At 46.0% G+C, this 16,063-nt stretch overlaps 1 protein-coding gene across 3 annotated transcripts in view; it reads right to left on the reverse strand.

Annotated features, from left to right (window-relative positions):
* TNRC6C (trinucleotide repeat containing adaptor 6C) overlaps positions 1–16,063 on the reverse strand; it is a 147,953-nt gene that overhangs the window by 63,284 nt on the left and 68,606 nt on the right. The window contains exon 1 of one of the 3 annotated variants that reach the window (XM_087854042.1): positions 8,363–11,756. The exons of the other annotated variants lie outside the window; for them this stretch is intronic. Coding sequence (XP_087710168.1) covers positions 8,363–8,396 — 34 coding nt within the window. The 5' untranslated portion in view covers positions 8,397–11,756. Of the gene's footprint in view, positions 1–8,362; positions 11,757–16,063 lie in introns of those variants that run through there. 3 annotated transcript variants of the gene reach the window in all.

A 16,063-nucleotide genomic window follows, 5' to 3' on the forward strand; every position in this document is an offset into this window, starting at 1 on the left:
AGGTAGTAAGAGGCTAATGCTGATAAATCCTTGAACTCTGTACTTTCACAGATCGTTCTTTCCCTTTAGATCTTTACAAGAGCAGCGAAGGGCCAAGGACCAAAGGCTAATACTGGAATTAAGGAGATAATCATGCGAGGAAGATAATTTTTTTCATTTACATTAATTTAAAAATCTCAAATTTCGGAAAAACACCAGTCATTAGAATAAGAAACAGTAACAACACTAAGGCGCATCTATGACATCAGAGCTGCCAGCGCAGCGGGGACTGTTTCTAACAGTATGTCCACCCTCTCAAGAAATCATCACCGCAATGAGAACGCCCCGTTGCTGTTCATCCTTCCCAGGGTTTGAGATAAAGAGCTCCAGAAGAGAGGGGCGCCTGGGTGGTTCAGTGGTTAAGCGTCTGCCTTCGGCTCAGGGCGTGATCCCGGAGTCCTGGGATTGAGTCCCACATTGGGCTCCCTGCTCCACTCGGAGCCTGCTTCTTCCTCTCCCACTCCCCCTGCTGGTGTTCCCTCTCTCGCTGGCTGTCTCTATCTCTGTCGAATAAATAAATAAAATCTCAAAAAAAAAAAAAAAAAAAAAAAAGAGCTCCAGAAGAGCAGAGCAGGATCAACGCCAATGCGGCAGTATGGGAAGGAGGGAAGGATCAAGTCATGCCTGTGAGTTCACATACTGAGTATCTCTAGAATCTTCCATTTAAAAATGAGAAACAGAGGGGCGACTGGCCGGCTCAGTCGGAAGGGTATGCGACTCCTGATCTCAGGGCTGTGAGTTTGAGCCCCATGCTGGGTGCAGAGATTACTTAAAATGAATAAATTAAAGTTAAAAAAAAAAGAGAGAAACAAAACCTCCCTGTGAACACCCCCTATTCAAGCTCCCTCGTCTCCTGACTGGATTATTAAAGCAGCTCTCCTCAGCCCCACCCCTGCTCTCCAGGGTGCTCTAACCAAGTACTCTTTCCAAACGGACACCCAGCAGACCGCAATGCTTACTTGAACACTTCCAAGGCTTCTTCACGTAAACACCAGGTCTTTAAGCAGCCCAGTAGGCTTCAGTCTCTCTTGGGACCTCACTTCTCATCATTCTTTCCCTTGTTCAGTGCTCCAGCCAGTTCCTCAAGGCACCATCTGCACTCCGCTACCCCAACAGGGCCTCAGAGGAGGCTGACCCTGATCTGGACTCGATGTCTACTCTTCTCTCTTATCTCAACTTGGCGGACACTTCATCTGAGAAGCTGTCTTCCCCCTGCTAGGGCCCTTGGACACATTCATCCTAAAAGTCTCCCTCTCCTTTTAATTTGTTTAGACCAGGGGTTGGCAAACATTTTCTGTAAAGGGCCAGATAGTAAATATTTTAGGCTTTGTGGGCCAGATGGTCTCTGAAACAACTACTCAATCCTGTCACTGTCGGGCAAAAGCCACCGCAGAGAATACACAAATGAATGACTATGGCTGTGTCCCAACAAAACTTTATTCACAAAAGCAGGTGGCAGGCTAGATCTGGCTTGCCGGCCATGGCTTGCCAAGCCCTGATTTAGATGGTAACTATTACGGAGTGCCTCCTACGCGCGGGCATCGTGCTGGGGACACAGCGCCGGACAAGACAGACAAGTTCCTTCTCTCCTGGAGCCCGCATCTTGGTGTGCGTTATCCATCCGTGTGACAGTGTGTCTCTCCCTCTAGGCTGTAAACTCTGACAAGGCAAGGACTGTCCATTTTTTTTTCTCCAGTGTTCAGCAGAGCAGCTGACACATAATCAGCAGTGAAAAAGTTTAGATAAAGTCTACATTTAGTCAAAGTTATAACCGACACTACAGATCTACAAGGGAAACACAATTTTCTTCTAAGGTAAGTCCTAGAACCAGAGAAGTCAATCGGAGCAACGACATTTTACTTAAAACAAAGCAAATGGCTGAGCGGTCGTGTGCCTCGCCAGCTCCACCTGTGCGGTCTCTTCCGGGTTCCTGGACAAGCTGCAGGCTCCGGCGACCTTGCGGCCTGGCACGTCTCCTGTCCCCACACTGGTTTCATCTGCTGATGACATTTACCGTCTGCCCTGCCATTACTGGGCACACCACTATGCCTTCCTCCTCCTTTCCTATCTCAACTGTTCTTCTGTTTCTTACTTCTTCGGTTCTTCAACAACATCAAAATAAACTAGATCTCTAAAAATTAACTCAGGGGCACTATGTGGAAACAGAAAGTACATAAAAAGTAAATAAAAAGTAAACAAGGTATTCTCGTGCTTAATCTACCATTTAAAAGCTCTCTTTCTAAGGGCACGTTCTAGATATTTCTCTGAAAATTATGAATGAAAAAAAAATTAAAAAGCCAGGGACTATACGTCACGCTGAGCTATTAGTCTACCATCAGAAACAAGTCCGAAGTAGTGCACCTTACCATTCTTCCTTCTGTTTGCGGAAGTGGGCATCAACAAACACAGACAGGGGCGCCTGGCTGGCTTGGTGGGAAGAGCGTATGACTCTTAACCTTTGGGTTGTGACTTTGGGCCCCACACTGGGCGTACAGATTACTAAAAAAATAAAATAAAATAAATATATAGACAATTTCACCGCTATCAAGGGCATTATTTGGGACAACTGGTGAAATTTAAATGTATTAAATTTAGATATAGATAACAGGATTATACCAAAGTTAAATTTCCTAAATAACCACACTACAACTGTACATCTTTGTCTACAGAGGATATTTAAGGGTTATGATACCTGCAATTTACTTTCAAATGCTGCTCCAACAAAACAAACGAGTGAACATAACTGTGGGAGGAGACCCATGCAGGATGACCGACAGAAAGCCCACATTATAACAGCAAAGATTAGTGAAGCATCCCTCTTGTATTTCTTATGTTAAAAATAAACAAAAGTTCTCATTTTCTACATATTAGCAAGTCTGAAACACCCAGCCCCTTGTCAAAGATACCGGAATTATCTTTTTTTTTTTTTTAAGATTTTATTGATTTCTCTCTCAGAGACAGAGTGAGAGAGAGAGCACACAAGCAGGGGAAGCAGCAGGCAGAGGGAGAAGCAGGCTCCCCACTGAGCAGGGAGCCTGATGCAGGACTCGATCCCAGGACCCCGGGATCATGACCTGAGCCGAAGGCAGATGCTTCACTGACTGAGCCACCCAGGTGCCCTGATAACTGAGATATCTTTGACAGAATGCCAATTACTTTGCCAGGAGATAGCCAGGAATCTGTAAGGTACCGAAGATGTTTGCCTTTAGTCCCCATTTCCCCACATAATAGCACTGCTAAGATTGCCCAGTTTAGGGCAGTCAGGTCTACGAAAACATAACTGAGCCCACATGAGCTGCCCCTGGCACACAACACAGAGGGCAAGAAGGAACGACTTCGGCCCTCAGACAGTCCTTCCTGCAGGTGAGACCATACCCCCGCCCTCACCCCAGGGACCGCACCACGCATATGTATGACACCCGGGACCCAGGACTGGAAGACCAGTAGAAGATATATGCATCAGGCTGTAGAATTAATATTAAAATCAGAACACTGGAATTCCTTCCTTACTTTTTACATTAAAAAATAAAAATAAGTGCTAATTTTTCTCTATTCCCTACTCTGGTGGCAGTAGTTGCGGCTAAGATGGTAATGATAATCTAATCTGAAGGCCTTGCTGTGGGAGGGAGGAGATGGAGTGGTATTTAGGTGGCAGAATTCATAGGACCTGGTGAATGACTGGACACGTGGGGAGCAGCAGAGGGTTCATGTCCAGATCTGGGGTTTGGGCCCTGAGAGGATGGCAGTGCCAACCACTAAGACTGGGAGTACTGGAGTTAAGAGTACTTCCGGGAAGGGAGGGATGGGGAAGGGAGAGGATGGGTGCACACTCGGCCATGTGAGTCTGCGGTGATTTCAAGACATTCAAGCAGATCTGTCCCAAGGTCCTGGGAGAAATAAGCCAGAAGCTCCATGTGGGTGTTTCAGCTCATTAGCATAGGGTGTGCCCTGTCCCCTCTGGTCTCTGTGTGGACTAGCCCAACACTGCAGGTGCTTTATCTAGTTCCTTAAAAGGCCATCACTGCCACTCCTGTCTCCTCTTCAGGCCTGCCACCTTCCTCAACAGCCCGGTCAAGTGGGAGCTGTATCCAACAGGCGCTGAGAAATTTAGGCACTGTCACTGAGCAGTACCCATTTCCTCAAATGCAAGAACATGTCTGCAAGTGATGCGTGCCAAGAGACAAGTGCTTGGAACTCAGAGGTGAGTGGAACATTCTGGAACTAGGGATGAGCAGTGGGAAGGGGCAAAAAAGGAGCGAGAAGACTAGGGGAGAAGAGCAAAAGGACGGGAGAGATGAAAGCAGACAAATGTCTCAGAAAAGCGACTCTGAAGAGCGTTCTGCTGAACGACACGTGGCCCTGTGCTCTGGCACAGGGGCAACAAAGGGGAGGTGACATTGCTACCATGGGGGTCTCAAGAGGCTCGGTCCTCACCGCTGCATGGAAATGTCTAAGTCCGCTTTGGAATGAGGGCTTTTGTCCTCAAGACCACAAAGACCAGCGATCCTTAAACGTGGAACTCTTTGGAGGGGCTGAAAATGAGGCTAACAAGGCAATTTGCTACTCATTTATCAACGGTCCATTACTTACTATGTAAGCCGCTAAAACTAGTTTTCTACTTAAATGTTTTCAGTTGTAACGAAAGCAGTAGATAAGGAAAAAAGTGAAAGAGAATTACTAGGATGCTTTTCACTGTGATTAAACTCTCAGACCTCCAAAATCATGTAAGTATTTACTTAAGAAAAGTACTTTTGAGGCACTATTTAAATACATAGAAACCAAAAAGCTAAGGATGAATAATAAAACTTCTTCTATGCTGTGGTGCTACACTTCTTCTTTTTGGCCCTACTCCTTGGTGTTTCCAGTTCTGATACGTTCTCAGTGGCCCAGGAAAGCTCTTTGCAAAGAGAACCCCGGGCCACAATTGAGACAGGCATGACACACACAGGCTCCGTTCTGTGCCTTAGTTTTTCCTCAGTCCCCTTCTTGTTTTGTCATTTATTTTTCCTGCTCAAGACGTTTGACAATGAGAAACAATTGTGTCCTATTACTCTAATAGTTTAAAAAAAGATAGTTTGAGGGGCATCTCGGTGGCTCAGTCGGTTAAGCATCTGCCTTTGGCTTGGGTCGTGATCCCGGGGTCCTAGGATGGAGTCACACGTCGGACTCCCTGCTCAGCGGGGAGCCTGCTTCTCCCTCCCTCGACCCCTCCCCCTGCTTGTACTCTCTCTCTCAAATAAATAAATAAATAAAATCTTTAAAAAATAATTGTTTGAACATAAAAATGTATTTAAGAGCTTGAAAGGACTCAAAAGCTAAGGCAAAATGTTATGATTTTAATGGAATGGTTATGGTTTTCAACTACAGACTCAAGTGGATTTGAAAATACCACTCACGGGGCTCTTGGGTGGCTCAGATGATTAAGCGTCTGCCTTGCGGCTCAGGTCATGATCCCAGGGTCCTGGGAGTCCTGGGATCGAGCCCTACATAGGGCTCCTGGCTCAGCAGGGAGTCTGCTTCTCCCTCTCCCTCTGCCTCTCCCCCTGCTCATGCTCTCTCTCTCTATCTGTCTCAAATAAATAAATAAAATCCTTAAAAAGAAATTGTTAAAAAAATAAGTAAATAAAATACCACTCACCAGTCTTCTCAGCGCAGTGGTAAAAACACCGCAAGCAACAAAACGCAAACAGTGGGGCTGATATTGCCAGCACACGGAGGTGTTAACCCTAGAGCCACTTTGGAAAATTAGGCTGCATCCACTCCCCACTGTCTGCTCCCCACTCAGACTCCTTTCAAGTCTTCTGTGGCTCTCTGAGGAGCACGGTTTGAGCAGCTCTGCTCCGGGGAATCCCTAAATGTCTCTCCCCCTTCTCCTCCTCACTGCTGTCACTTCCAGCACCACCGTCACCACCGTCACCTCCAGCACCTTCATCACCAGCACTATCACCTCCAGCACCTTCATCACCAGCACTGTCACCTCCAGCACCTTCATCACCAGCACTGTCACCTCCTGCACCACCAGCACCACCAGCACCGTCACCTCCAGCACCTTCATCACCAGAACTATCACCTCCAGCACCTTCATCACCAGCACTGTCACCTCCAGCACCTTCATCACCAGCACTGTCACCTCCAGCACCTTCATTACTAGCACTGTCACCTCGAGCACCGCCAGCACCGTCACCTCCAGCACCTTCATCACCAGCACTGTCACCTCCTGCACCACTAGCACCACCAGCACCGTCACCTCCAGCACCTTCATCACCAGCACTGTCACCTCCTGCACCACCAGCACCACCAGCACCGTCACCTCCAGCACCTTCATCACCAGCACTGTCACCTCCTGCACCACCAGCACCGTCACCTCCAGCACCTTCATCACTAGCACTGTCATCTCCTGCACCACCAGCACCACCAGTACCGTCACCTCCAGCACCTTCATCACCAGCACTGTCACCTCCTGCACCACCAGCACCGTCACCTCCAGCACCTTCATCACTAGCACTGTCATCTCCTGCACCACCTTTGCCGCCGCCACCTACCATCATCACAACATATTCTGATGTGAGAATTTATTCCAAAAATGACAATTTAAAAGACCACTATTCTCATGTTTAAGGCACACCATTCTTCCTGAGAGAACTTTATGACTTCGACAATATTTGAATAACACACTTTGCATAAACCAAAGTCTCTTGACTGTGTTATCAATTCACCAATCTATGTTTTAGTCCTAGTCTAAAAAAGAGAACTATGGGGAAAAATTTTTGTGAAATGACTGACTTGTAGGAGCAAGCATTTTGAAATGAATGAAAGCTCTGAAATAAACCAAGATGGAATTCTCTTATAGGTATTCTAGACTCTCCTGTACAGCCCAGGAGCTCTGAAAGGCTAAAATCCATACCTGTAATATGCAACAAGTCTGACAGAGTTTATAAATAGGGGTTGTCATATCCATAAGGCATCACATAACACTTTGAAATTCTGACGTATCTCCACCCACACTGAATTAACCAAACCTTAACAAATTATGTCCATTTTACAGATGGGGAAACAGAGTCTCAGAGAGGTCAGACTTGGAAAAGATGGTAGAACTAATAAGCAGTAAGGACTGAACTAAAAGCTCCTTCTGCTCCACTATCAAAATAATTCCCCCTAAAAAGAACCTTAAAAAGAAAAAAGTAACGAAGTTTGTGTATTATGTTAAGTTCTCTTTTCTTCTGCTGTTTAAATGGCCTACACATTCTAAAAATAGATATCTCTATAAAAATCTAAGTAACATAACTGTCTTAAGTGATTAATTTAAAAAGGATTACACAATAGCATGATTTAAAGAGAAAAGCTTTCTTTTTTTTTTTTTAAGTTCCAAAATGTTACCATATAAAGATAAAATTTTCAAGGAAAAGTATTTAACGAAGAGATTCCAGAAGCTAGAGTAAGCAAAATTTTAATGAGGTATCAAATTCATCAGATAGGGAAGTGTGGACAAGATTTACTCAGAGTGTGCAGAATGCTTAATTAGTACTAACACCGACAAGAGCACAGAGTTCATTCTTCATGACCACAGTCCCTGGAACTGACAAGACAAACAGTAAACCATACATTATACAAAGCAATTCCAAATGCTTTCCCCTAGTTGAAAATATGTTTCCTAATGCTTACTGATAACACAAGTTCCCTGACACTTGTCTTTCAAGGAGCAGGATAAATGTTAACAACTCTTTTCAGCTTTTGAGAGGCAAAGATGCCTCCCCTTCCACTGCATTTACTGCGTGCGGAGAAAGCTCTTTGAATTCAGAATTCCACCGCCGGACAGACTCTAAACATTTCATCTGTCAACTTCCACAAATACACGGAATTATGAAACACAGACCGCAGTAAAGGGTTTACTGGAAACAATACTCGAAGAGTGCACAAGACTCCGCTTTCGGGCCTGTGTTTTCTGCAAAGCAGCAGTGGGACGGGCTTGCTCCCTCCAGGTTAAGAACCTATTAGCACGGCGACAAAACCGGGGGGGGGGGGGGCAGAAGGCGCTGCTTGGCACTTGGGGAGGGCGCGCGGAGAGCTGGCGAGGCGGGGGAGAGCGGCGGGGAGAGCGGCGGTCACGGTCACGGTCAGGGTCGTGGTCGCCGAGGCGGCGGAGCTGCCGCACAGCGCTGGCCGGCGGCTCCCTTCCAAGACGCCATCTTCTTCAGTCGGAGCCGCGGCCAAGGACCCGGGGTGCAGAGCCGCCGCCCCCGCCGCCGCGCTTCCTCTCCTGCTCCGCGCCGCCAGGGGTGGGGTACCTGCGGGCAGGGGCCGCCGGAGCCCCGGGAGACGCTACCTGGCGAGCCGGCCGGGGCGCGCAGCTCCACCATGTCGGCCGCGCGCCGCAGGAGCCTCCCGCTGTGGCGCCGCCAGCGGACTCCCGCGCCGGCCTGCGCCCCGGCAACCTGCGGGCGCCCGCGGGGCAGGGGCCGGCTGTGCCCTTTCCGCTCCGGGAGGTATCCGATTCATCCCCTTCAGCGAGGGGGAGGTGTCCACGGAGGGGATTTGAAAGCTCTGATTATCTAATTGCAGCTGACACTAAACCGATCTTCCTTCTTCTTTAAATTCTTTCGATTGTCACCAACGTTTGCACTTCAGGACCAGCTACAGGGAGCGCCAGGGCCCCTCTTCTGTTGTCCTGAAAGTCAGCCAAAAGAATAACGGCACAGTGCCTACTGGCTGCATGCGAATCAATGCTGCTCTTTCATACTGCCTTTGTTGTACGTTCCTTCTTGCTTCTCGCTTCTCCTAAACAACCCTGAAACATTTGGCATACCAACACTGGCGAGAATATTCTAAACGAGCCCCATATGTAAACTGGCAAGTGTCCAACTTCCTAATTACTTTCCTGCCTCTATCTAAAAAAGATCTAAGTAGCAAACACTACCCCACTGCATATTAATCAAAGCCTCTGTTTATAAATGTACAAAGCAGCCACCAAAACAATACATTGTTCTGCCTTTAGCACAATGAAAAAGAGTTTGTTGTTGTTTTTTTTTAAATAAAAGCTCTCAAGTGTTTGGAGCTAGAGCTACGCAGCAGACTTGCAAGAACATAGTCAGCCTAGAAAATCACATGACAAAATGACATTTTTCTGGAACCCGAATCGTGTGATTCTCTACACTTATCTACTACTACCTATCTTACCAGTTACAAGTATCTGCCAAGTGGCTAAATGGGCTCCCCTCCAAATTTACACATGAATTTAAAAATCCATTTTCCCCTGCATTATTTTTTTTAGAAGGCCAATGTTTTATTTCAAAACAAATGTTGCTTAAATAGGGAGCCTGGACTGGGGCTGGGAGGAACCCTGGCCTCTCCATCTCATTTTGCAGGAGCTCCTCTCTAGCCCTGACAACTCGTGAGTATGTCTCTTTGGATACTGCCAGTGATGGAAGACCTGAGACCCCGCAGAAGTTCAACTGGTTTGCAAACACAGGTCATTATCTCCACATGGCAAAGCACCATGTCAGCCACTGGAAAGTCAATAATGTTCCCTACATTTGTAACTGTTTCAAAGAGACAACAGTTGACACTCTTGACATTCTCAACTCACCTACCACTAGCTCATGCCACATGGCAAGCGATAATTGCTGAGCAGTAGAGACTGGGTGGGCAAAAGAGATGTATTCCCAGTTAGAATCTGGGTCAGGAGGGGTGCCTGGGTGGCTCAGTCCGTTAACCCCCTGACTCTTGATCTCAGCTCAGGTCTTAATCTCAGGGTTGTGAATTCAAGCCTTGCGTTGGGCTCCAAGCCAGGTATGGAGCCTACTTAAAAAATAAATAAACAAAATAAAAAGAATAGCTGGGTAGGAGATAGGACAACCTAAAATTTTTATAAATTCTACCAAACTGCCCTCCCTAGCGGCTGCACTAGTTACAGCCCTACCTGCAGCAACTCGGAGTTGCCCCTTCCCATGCCCTCACCACTCAGGTGGAGTTGTTCTAGAGTCTTGCTGTGAAGACTAAAAAATTAACATGTGTGAAGCACTTGGTTCTAGCACATAGTAAGCACTCAATCAACAGTACCGCTGGTATTATAATAGATTTTCAAGTTCTGGCAGTTTGGTAAGTGAAAAATGGTCTATCACTGTTGTTTTCATTTTCATTTATTTCTCCTCTGGTCACAAATAATACTCTCTCTCAAAATGGTGAGGATGTATTTGTAGTGCCTTTATGATCTATCTGCCTGCCCACATTTTTTGCCCATTCTCCTATTGGCCTGTTTTTTTCCTTGTTGATTTATAGGAAGGCTTGGTATTTCCTCTCAGGTTTCATTTATGGGCTTGTACAAAAGGCTGTAACTTTTACACACTCAACATTGTCAGCCTTCTCTTCACCGCTTCTTGCTTAAGAGAAAATTTCAGGCCACGATCTGGAAATGTTCTCCTGTGTCACCTCCGACAGTTTTCACGTTTGTTTTGTGTGTGGTTTTCTAGCACTGTGTTGACGGAACTGCCACTTTCCCAGTAGTTTGGGAGGCCACGCCATACTAACCTAAACCTCAGAGAGAGAGAGAGAGAGTGTGTGTGTTCGTTCCCCAGTCCCTCCAGTGCATCTCATCAATTTATTTGTTTACTCTTGCCCCAATAACACGCAGTTGTAATTAATTACTGGAGGATCATAGGTCTATTTGATAGCTCATTATTTTTTTTTTTTATTTTTCTTGACTGTTCTATTTATGCACCTTTACTCTTCTAGATGAACTTCAGAATTAGCCTACCAAGTTCCAAAAGCAATGTGCTGGGATAGCTCTGAATATGAATTTAACGTGACCAGGTTGTCACAGTAAGTTTCTGTGCTAGTTTATCATGTTACTTAGTAATGCTAACAGCTACCTTTCCAGCCCCATCTCCTCTTAGTGCCCCCTGCTCTCTGCCCCCAGCCACACTGAACCACCTGCATCGCCCACGCAGGCTGCTCTACCACCTGCCTTTCACCGCTAATCCAAAACTCAGCTCGAGTCGCCTCCATGGGAAAGCCTTCCGTGGTAGCCCCCCATCCTCGGTCTGGGTTAATGGGCATGTGGCCCCCCACAGTTATCTCTTAGTGGCACCCCAACCCACTTAGGCATGACTATGTATCCCTATACTTAGTAGGCATTCAATAAATGTTTTGCTCGGTGACTTAATGCAGACATGTTTGAAGAGACCACAGTTCTGGCAGGTTAGCCTCTCCTCCCCTGTCCGAGCGGTGCATGCTGTGTGTGGGCCTGATGCCCAAGCATTCCGATGGCGTAACCAGAGGAAAGAGACAGTGCGAAATTATCAAGCTAGTGTATCGGCTTGTCAAAAAATGGCAAAAACTGGCATTGCAATTTTTCCATATGAACAACTTTGACAGATTACTGTAAATTACAAGGTGAATCATAACAAAACTTTATAAAAGCCAGACCGATCTACTGACTTACATGCTTTTCAAAAGCACGTGGGACATAAAGGGTAAGAACGAATACAAAAATGACTGTCAGGCTGGGTCTCCCTCCATATGCTGCCACTGCCTTACGTAACAGTATAGAAAACGTATTTACGCTCGCTGGGCTAAAACAAGTATGACTTCAGTTTTCTTTTTTCTTTTTTTTAAGATTTTATTTATTTATTTGACAGAGAGAGAGACAGGCAGTGAGAGAGGGAACACAGCAGGGGGAGTGGGAGAGGAAGAAGCAGGCTCCCAGTGGAGGAGCCCGATGTGGGGCTCGATCCCAGAACGCTGGGATCACGCCCTGAGCTGAAGGCAGACGCTTAACGACTGAGCCACCCAGGCGCCCCCATGACTTCAGTTTTCAATTCTTCACACACGTTCCCGTTTCTACACCTACACTGCTCACTGGCATCTGTCAGTGCTTTCTGGGTACTGCGGTGGACAAGCTCGCTTTCCCTTACTGCAGCAAACACTGCGACAACCCCCTCCACAGGGAGGAGGAAGTAAGGCAAACGGCCCCGCAATTAGATGGGAGGGAACCGCGATGCTCATTAATTTTAGCAGGTTTGCACTACATAACTTCTTTTTTTTTTAAGATTTTATTTATTTATTCGACAGAGATAGAGACAGCCAGCGAGAGAGGGAACACAAGCAGGGGGAGTGGGAGAGGAAGAAGCAGGCGCCCCTGCACTACATAACTTCTTAAAGCTATGATAAAGGTGATTCAAAGTCTACCGATTCCTTCCAGGGATATTTAACCTTCTTTAATCTTTGCCAATCACACTAAACCTTTGGTGGGGGGGAAGTGTCCACATACTGATACACTTGGGAAAAAATAAATTTATGTGCTGGGCTGAAATAATCCCTTTCCATTTTTCTTTTCATGAGAAATGGCAGGCAGATAAAATCTTAAGGATGAGTCACTTACCTGCTCCCAGCCTGGGTAATTCAATATTAGTTCAGTGACCAGACATTCTTACTTTTTAACTTAACCTTATTGTCAGAGAAATGGAATCATGAGCGAAACTGCATTTTTTTGTTTTAATGCAGGTGTGGCTACAGGGGTGGAAACCTGCTTACCCAGAATCAAAGTCAATGACAATCTATGTATTACTTCAAAAAAATTATATAAGCTTTTACTTGAAGCAGTATCCAGAAAAGTTTCAATGTAGCAAGAAAATGTGGCTACTCTTCCGGATTTCACCTGGATATGAATTCAGTAAGTAACCTGCACCATGAAAAAGAAAAGTTCACAAGATGCTTCAACTCTAGGAAAGACAGCTGAAATTTCAAAATGTACATTTCAGAGAAAGACGAGAGAGTTTTTTTTGTTTTTCTTTTTTTAAGAAAAGAGAGAGAGAACACAAGCAGGGGGAGCGGCAGGCAGAGGGAGAGGGAGAAGCAGGCTCCCCACTGAGCAGAGAGCCCGATGTGGGGCTCGATCCCAGAACCCTGGGATCATGACCTGAGCCAAAGGCAGAAGCTTAACTGACTGAGCCACCCAGGTGTCCCTAGGACGAGAAAGCTTTACTGCACTGTTGAGGAATTTTACTCATTTAAAAATTTTGCAAGTTTAAGAAACAACTGCTGCTCCATAATGGCATTTCAAAGATGGCACATATTTGATGCACTTATGGAGCACTTACTGTATACAAGGCCCTCTGCTGAGTACCAAACAAATATCTTGCCCTTAGCGTCCTGCAGAGTAGGAATCCCCTTCACGTCACAGGTGAGGACTCTAGAGGCCGTGAAAGTGACTTGGCCAAAGTCACACAGGAGGTCATGGGTCTGGAAACTTTATTAGGCCGTGGCTCCACCACCGTGTCTCCTGACCCCTCAGCCATGCTGCCTCCACGCGCACTGCTGCCCCCCTGCAATCCCTGTGCTGACTCCCAAAAATCACGGGACGGAGTCCTGCAATGCCTCCACGGACAAAATCAAACAAGCTCTTTGGAACAGTGTTTGACTCAGAAACTAAAGGGAAGAGACCTTAGAGATCAGAGGTCCTGAGAGGTTCAGACCTCTGATTTTGGAGAGAATGAAATTCTAGCTGGGGGTGTGACCAGTGCTATAGTTGCCAGGACTTCCTCCCCCAGTGCAGAGCTCTTTCCACCCCACTATGTTGTGGGTATTTCCATGGTTTCCTTTGGTTTCCATAACATAGGAAAGTGAGACACTTTCTTTATAGGATACTTTCAATTTAATCGAGAGCTAAGACTTACAACTGATCAGCAAACAATGTCGGCTGCACAGTGTGCAATGAAGGTGAAGTTGTATCTGCAGACTGAGCACATTCCTGCAGCAAGAGGAGCAGAAAGCGGAAGCACGGAAGGGGCTTCGTGGGGCAGGGCCATGATGACCTGGACAGAAAGGAAGGGGGAAGCCATCAGGTGCGTGCAAGTACTGGGACAGATGACACTGAGCCAGGTGTACTTGTGACACAGCGAGGAAACAGTGCTGGTAGAATGGAAAGTAGGCCAAGTGGAAGAGAAAGGAAAACGCTGACTAGACAAGGCTGTCTTGACAGCCAGGTGGAGAAAGCGAGACTGTGCAATAGGAACGAGGAAGGCAGGACATGAATCAGTTACAAAGGCTTATCTGGCTGTGATACCAGCAACTGTTGGGAAAAGAGATGAAACTGGTATAAAATGAAGACTTTTGTTTGGGAGCCAAAAATCAATCATTTCTTATTTTATTAATAAAATATAGATCGATTCCATTTTCTGAGATGTTTATACAGAAAATGCTGATTTAGTCTCCACCCCCCCATATATATTTTAAAACTAAAATAAACTAGACATAGCTTTCCGGAGGATAGTTATAGAGACAAATATTTTAATAAAGAATATTATTTTCAATCCCCAAATTTGAAGCAATTCCTTATTTTCCTACTTATCTAGGAAGGTCCTGGTAATGTCCCGCACTAACAGCATTTGATGGGAACTCTGATGCGGTACTGCCAACTAATCACGTATCAGTGGGATAAGGCTTGAAAAAAGCAGGGTTGTTACCGTTCTTTTCCAGCTTTTCAAAACAAGCATCTGAAGTTAAAACACCAAGCTATTTAGGGATGACTATACACTCCTTGTCTGTGTTAAGATTTTCCTGACGACCATGTTTCAGTGTAGAAAGTAACTGTGTTTGATAACAACTGCTTGCGGTGAAATGGACGGGACTATATTCTTGGTCAATGACTATATTTGATAATTTCTTTTTCTTCCTTGCTTTTTGCTAACAACCACTGACCTACATCCCCTCTACCAGGAATTTAGCAGATGAGAGTTCAGACTATTTAAAGACACATGGCCAAGCTGTCTAAAAATATTTGTTTCAAATATACCACAAAGTCAACTTTTTAAGAAATACTACTATTAATACTCGCAAGCCATGTTGGAATTACTCTCTATGTTAGAAAGCAGCCCATGAAAGAAAATATTAATATAACTTGTGGAAAGTTTCGTTTAAATCCTGATCTAATGTAAGAAGCCTCCTTGCTTCTCTAGTTACAGGCCTGAGTCTCACTACCACCAGCAAACACGGTGTCCATGCTAGCACCAGTGCTGACTGTGAAATCACTGGAAATGGAACGATTTAAGAAAATAACAGAGAAACACAGCAGTTGAACACATGTACTCTGCTCTCTTCCAAAAATTTCTCTAAAACTTTGGTAAAGAAATTGTTTAAAGTACGAGTCCATCAGTAAGGTCAAGAAGATGGGAAGAAGGGAGAGAGGACAGGAGAGGAGAGCTGTTAGCAGTCTAGGAGCTGGAAAGTAAATGAACAAATGGTGATTTCTCTCAGGAGCCAAGAGAAAGCTGGTGTCCAACTGCAGGCAAGGATGCCAGCAAGAAGCAGGGGATCAGAACCCCAGACACGCAGGGGCTGAGCATGAGATCTGGCAGGTTTGGCTCGAGGTGTCTGAACAAGTGACAGTTAGAAGCACACACTCCCGGTAAAGCGCCGTGAGCTCCTCACAGATAGCAGGCACAGTCACGGGATGGCCTTGGAAACGGGCAGCAAGGTTTTAGGAAGAGCTCTCACTGCAGGATTCTACAGCATCTGCCTTGACAGACGCACATGCGCTCTTGTGCAGACCTCTAGTTTCTGGTGAGAAATGAACTTAGCTGAAGGAGCTAATGCCATCAGAAAACATGAGAAATAGGGGCGCCTGGGTGGCACAGCGGTTAAGCATCTGCCTTCGGCTCAGGGTGTGATCCCGGCGTTATGGGATCAAGCCCCACATCAGGCTCCTCCACTATGAGCCTGCTTCTTCCTCTCCCACTCCCCCTGCTTGTGTTCCCTCTCTCGCTGGCTGTCTCTATCTCTGTCGAATAAATAAATAAAATCTTTAAAAAAAAAAGAAAACATGAGAAATAAAATACAAAAATAGGAGGGGCGCCTGGGTGGCTCAGTCGTTAAGCGTCTGCCTTCGGCTCAGGGCGTGATCCTGGCGTTCTGGGATCGAGCCCTGTATCGGGCTCCTCCGCTGAGAGCCTGCTTCTTCCTCTCCCACTCCCCCTGCTTGTGCTCCCTCTCTCGCTGGCTGTTTCCCTCTGTGTCAAATAAATAAATAAAA

This window comes from Ursus americanus, chromosome 23 (genome assembly GCF_024610735.1).
Source record: "Ursus americanus isolate L20-20 chromosome 23, mUrsAme1.1.p, whole genome shotgun sequence".
In the NCBI taxonomy this organism is placed as follows: domain Eukaryota; kingdom Metazoa; phylum Chordata; class Mammalia; order Carnivora; family Ursidae; genus Ursus; species Ursus americanus.